This window comes from Austrofundulus limnaeus, unplaced genomic scaffold (assembly GCF_001266775.1).
Source record: "Austrofundulus limnaeus strain Quisiro unplaced genomic scaffold, Austrofundulus_limnaeus-1.0 Scaffold1027, whole genome shotgun sequence".
Taxonomy (NCBI): domain Eukaryota; kingdom Metazoa; phylum Chordata; class Actinopteri; order Cyprinodontiformes; family Rivulidae; genus Austrofundulus; species Austrofundulus limnaeus.
The window spans coordinates 7,464-13,346 of record NW_013953429.1 but is presented as its reverse complement, the minus strand read 5'-3'; the positions used below and the strand labels follow the sequence as shown (position 1 = coordinate 13,346).

General features: G+C 42.3%; 1 protein-coding gene across 1 annotated transcript in view; it reads left to right on the top strand.

Annotated features, from left to right (window-relative positions):
* Positions 1-4,955: 4,955 nt before the first annotated feature.
* The window catches only part of spns2 (SPNS lysolipid transporter 2, sphingosine-1-phosphate), a gene marked incomplete at its 3' end in the record, with an annotated part of 8,072 nt that continues 7,144 nt past the window's right edge, over positions 4,956-5,883 (top strand). The window contains 1 exon segment of the mRNA XM_014030254.1: positions 4,956-5,421. Within this exon segment, the coding sequence (XP_013885708.1) occupies positions 5,193-5,421 (229 nt within the window).

The window sequence follows — 5,883 nt, the reverse complement described above, 5'->3', positions numbered from 1 at the left end:
TGTTTATGCATTTGTTAAATCATGATAATGACTGTCACAGGAAAAGTGGAACCACTTCTACTCTTTTATCGTGCCTAAAAAGCTTCAAGGTAGGAGATCTGTCAGGGTCATCCAATCATCCATTATCTTTACTCACTCTTTCCTTTCAGGGTTGCAGGGTCCACCAGAGCCCATAGGGGACACCCTGGACAGCTCACAAGTCCACTACTTAGAGACAAGCAACCATTCACTCTCTCACTCACACAACAGTTTAGACTTACCATACTTGAATGTTAAATTCATCTTTTTGGTCTTTGGGAGGAAATCAGAGTACCTGAAGAAAACCCACACATGTACAGAAAGAAAGGTCTCCGGGCCAGGATTTGATCTGTCAGTATTCAACAGCTCCACCACCTGCTGCCCATTTAAAGGGTCAATGCTTGAAATTTTTGTCTAAGATGTCTTATTTTATTGAACCATTGACAATGTCCTGTTTGTTTACATGAAGGGGGCGGGACTGTGCTGCAACCAGCCAACATGGATAGTGGGTCCCAATCCAGGTTGGAGTTCAGTCAATGTAGATTTGATCACATGATGTCCCTCCTTTAATAAATGCATACATGCCACTGATCACTTGTTTCACTCTCCGTCCTCTGCCCCTCTTCTTCTTCGTCATCTTTTTTTTCTTCGGCACRTCCTGTTGACCAGCAACCGTGACAGCACTAAGAGGCAACGAGGATCGAAATGATCAAACTATTAATATGTTGATACTGTTAATTTCATAAAATAACCAAATTCACATTGAATAAATACAAGAAGAACTAGGGGACCCATCGCACAGCTGGTTTATGATGATTTAAAACAAGATTAATAGACTTATTAAAAAACATACCAAATGACAAAGACTTAACAAAACAATCACTTTAAACTTTAAACTTTTGTACCCCAACATTTTTAATTAAAACTGTACTTCTGCCTCTCTCTTACGGTAGCCGAGAGTGCATGTTTACCATTTATAATTTTCTCCATGGTTTTCTTATAAGTTAAAAATGTCGTTATCATGAAATAACAATGACAGTTYTCTCGAGATAATGAGATGATTTTCTTTTCTGTGTTAAGTGTTCTTAAAACCTTGTCAAGAACAAACTGACAACAGATGGTGGAGAACCTGGCATTGATCAACGCATCAGACTTTACTTTTGTCAAGGTCTAACACACTGAAAGTGTAATGTGTTTGTCTTGTTCAGACAACATTCATACGATCATTAAAGGAGATACCTGACCTGTAGGTTATACTGGAGTGGTCCTGCTGACAGAGTATCCTTCACTGGTGACCAGCCGAGGGGACCAGGACGTCTTCATGGTTACAGAATGATGCCGAAGTGGAAAACCATAACTCCTTATCTTGAGAAAATGTTCATTGTTATTTTTTGATGGGGAAAAAAATATGTGGAAAACGTCAACGCCCAGGTTCTGTCCTCTCTTCATCTGCTATTACAATCAAAAATAAAAATTTAAAATTTCCCAGTCGGCCTGCAATGCTTCTTGGACTGGAAAGGAAGCACAGGACTCCTCCCTGAAATTCAGTGGTGGAGTCAGACATTTTTCTCAGGGGTGGCCAGACTGGGACCACTGCTCACAGAGGGGTGACCAGACTGGGACCACTACTCACACAGGGGTGACCAGACTGGGACCACTACTCACACAGGGGTGGCCAGAAAAATGACATCATTTTTTGCTTGAAGGTTACCACAGATCTTTGTGTTTTGGTCATGCCTTATAAAGGCAGTGACCATCTTATAAACATGGTGTCTGAACCATTTTAAAAATGGGGGGACACACTGTTGAGGGGTCTGGGGGTCCTCCCCAGAAAACTTTTAACAAAATAGATGCCGTTTCCTGCATTCTGGAGTATTTTACCAGGTTGTTTAACATACTTTTACCTCCATAAATAAACACTTGATTTAATAATTATTTCAGAGACAGATTCTTCATTAAACTGGTTCCATCATCCTGTTTTTAAACTCACTGCTACAGCTAAGATTGATTAATGTGACACAGTTTATCATATCCAATGACTTTAGGGGTGCTTTTTACTTTTATATTGTTTATTGATTTATTTTTAATTGTAACACATGTCATTTTGCCAAATAATGATGACCATCAGCTGCATGTTTAAAACTAATATGAACTAGACATGGGTTTTTACAATGTAAAAACAAGTGTGCATTGCAGCATGTCATTGCCTGCAGCATTGGACTTGCAGAATAAACTGTGACCAAGTTCAAATATGTTTTCTATACCAGCTTGTRCCTGTCACATCAGCAGGTGTTTGTAATTAAGGTAATTGTGTRACAATATGAAGTTTGAAGAGATTTTTTTGTTAAAGTTGCAGTAGCTGGATTTGAACCCTGATCTCCCACATGAAAGTCCATGACATAGACCATTAGACCAATGGAGTTGTGGCAGAAGATGGTGGCAGGGGTTGATTTGTATGTGTGCAGAAAGAGGCCACATTGCCAATATAATTATTGACACTAAACTGCATAATATTACAACAATCAAGCAGTATTAAGACAATATTATAGTAAAACATCAAAATACAATCATATTAGTATTGTAAACACTGAACTATTGAGATTAAATATTATTAAAGTATGGAGCAGTACCAAGTTGAGTACAGCTGGGGGCAGTATTGGACTACTACAAGGCCCCATTGACTCCCATTATATGAATTTTGGAATAAAGTTTAAACATTAATATTTCAAAAACTACAAGTTGTACAGGTACCAAAAGGCATAGCAATCATTTGGCACAGGACCTTTACAGATAGAAATTACAATGGCAGCTGTAGGACAATGTAGCATGGCGACGTGGAAGAAGACAGAATAAGCTGAATAATAATAATAATATTAAAGAGAAACAGGAAAACAATAGTGTGCATTGCATTGGCAATGCACACTGATAACTTCACCCAATGAACAGGTGCAATACTGATAACCACCAACAGTGAATTTAGAGGGGTGTTTAACGTTTTCTGATTTAGTGATAGGCCTACTCATAACCAAACACAGAGCATCAAAATCAGAACATAAAATGACAAAAAAATTGTCACCATAAATCCAAAAGTTGACACCATAATTCAGATTTCGTAGGCATATGTTCTGTATATAAAGAAAATCATCACTTCCTTGTCAGTACTCTTCTCCAGTGATAGAGGTGGGTGGCCAAAGATTTGTCTGTGGTTGCCATGGCCACCCCCTGGCTCCGCCCCTGCTGAAATTGGGTCAAAAGGTGGACGTATTTGTGGGAGAAGCCATCAAATATTGACAGCTTTCGGCCTTTGAAGAATGAAGCTTCTGTCCTCCAAGCAGCCGGTGGAGGCAGATGGTCTCCTGTCCTGAGCCTGGTTCTGCTGGAGGTTTCTTCCTGATTAGCAGGGAGTTTTTCCTCTCCACCGTTTGCTCAGGATGGGAGACTGTGATGAAGTGATTCAACACAATCTGCTGCTTTCTTCTTTACATTGTTCTTTTTATCTACAGTGTCCTGAGACACCGTACGTTGGGACTTGGACATATATAAATTAGCTGAATTTAATTGAATTCTGAATTTGGACACTGCCAAGATGGCTGCCACAGCTAATCAACCTTAAAAAAAGATAAACGAACATTCACACATTGTTACGGATCCTGAGGTGTGTTAAGAGTCATCACCACATTAACTGTGCACTCTAAACTTTGTTATAAACTATTGGAGTCAGCTGTACTGTCTGTTGGCAGTGCTGACCCCCCCACAGAACTATGTCCCACCCCCCCCAATCTGAACCCCTAAAAACAAGTTTGACAGTGTAAGGTACTATGGTAAACTTAGATTTATTTGCTTTCCCAGAAAGCAAATAAATAGCAACATACTGTACATATCAACTTGTACAGATTGTCTGTAAGTTTTAAGTATTTTACATCATTTTGCAGGTTTACGGACGTATWCGGTAATCTCACGGATTTTTTCAAAACCTCATTATTAAATTTATCTAACATGTCAGAGCCTATAGGATGATTTAAAAAACAATAAATAACATTGAACAGCCATCTTCCAACCTGTTCTGCCGCTAGAAATAAGTTTCGAACTGTTTCTGCTCTTATTTCCTCCTGCTTCACAGCGAGGCTGACAAGCCCCGCCCCCCACGTGCGAGTTGTATGGATTTTTTTGCAAAATTTACAGATTTTTGAGTTTTTTTATAAAGGTAAACGTCTGAAGAGGTTGACATGTATGGGTCAACAAAACAGACTTGTTGTTATTGAGTTTGTCAACACGAACAGCTACCTGAGAGGCACTACTAGCCCCTCCCCCCGTCAGAGTGTCAGAGCAGGACGAGTCAGTGCAACGTCAATCAAATGAGAGAGAGGGTGGGGGTGATTGCTGCATGGGGGGGGAATGTTTTATAGGTAGAGTAGTTTATTTTTCCTGTAATACTTCATTATAGTTTTTAAGTCAAAGCTAATTGAAAGGGGCGCTGAGCAGAGTTACAACCAGGGATTACAAATAATTACTTTTTTTCTGCAGTTCGGCACCCCCTCCAGCAGATGGAGCTCTAGGCGACCGCCTAGTTCGCCTATGCCAAGAGCCGGTTCTGTCTGTTAGCAAAATATCTCAGGAACCACTTGACAAATGTTAATGAAACTTTCAGGAAACAATCACTGGATGATACAACAATATGGTTTCTACAGCTAATTGACTTTAGAAAACACAAAACTGATGATAACTCAGTCAGTTTTACAATAAATTCATATTTACAACATAAAATCTGAGCTCAGAAATGTGATCTTTGGCACAAAATGTGGCATAATGTTTGTCTAATTAGCAGTCATTGTTTAGTTATAATAACAAACCCCTCAGTGATCAGGTGCAGCCACAGCTCCTCTGCAGCAGGCGGTCCGTCAGGGGGAGGAGCCACAGGCGGGCCACGCCCCCCTCCTTCCACAGCTCTGCACAGCCCGTCCGTCACCGCGCACTGCTTCAGAACCATGATCCGGAGCAGCCGCTGCGCCTCCTCCACACAGACAGGACCGCTGGAAGCACAGCCCCGCTGAGCGCTCTGCTCCTGCTGCTCCTGCTGCTCCTCCTGCTCCTGCTGCTCCTCCTGCTCCTGCTGCTCCTCCTGCTCTCCGTCTCCATCCTCCTCTCTGTTTTGTACCCTGGACCTGAGCCGCAGGATGTGCGTGGAGAGCGATGGGTGCGAGATCGAGGGCTGCGGTTCGGATGAGGTGCGCACGCTGTCGGGCAGCATGAGTCCCGGACTGATGCCCGAACCGGACCTCCGTCCCTGCAAGCCGGGACAGAAATTCCGCGCGGCGCTTCTCAGGTGCCGGACTCCCGCGGTGGCCGCCGGGATCCTGAGCTTTGGAAACGTCCTCAATTACATGGACAGATACACTGTGATGGGTAGGATCATAAACCTGAGTATATTTATACTGAATGAGTATTTATATTTATACTGGATGAGTATTTATATTTATACTGGATGAGTATTTATATTTATACTGGATGAGTATTTATATTTATATCTGTTAAACCTGAGTGTTTACATGTAGAAACGGTCCTCAGGAGGGGAGCAGTGGGTTTATTTCTGATGCGCAGTGACAGTGTCCGGTGGTTCGGCTCCGGTCCACCTCAGCGGAGGCGGAACAATGGGTCTGTCGGTACCGTGCAGGCAGCAGCAGCGGACTGTGTGCTCSCTGCACGCCGTGATTCAATCAGACTGATCTGATCTGGAAACACCTGACAGCAAAGATTTCTGTTCGTTAATCGATCAATTAAAGGCGAACATGTCCGTCCTGCTCACACACTGTGCGTGGCCTGTGCGTGTGTGTGTGCGTGTGTGTGTGCGTGTGTGTGTGTGTGTGC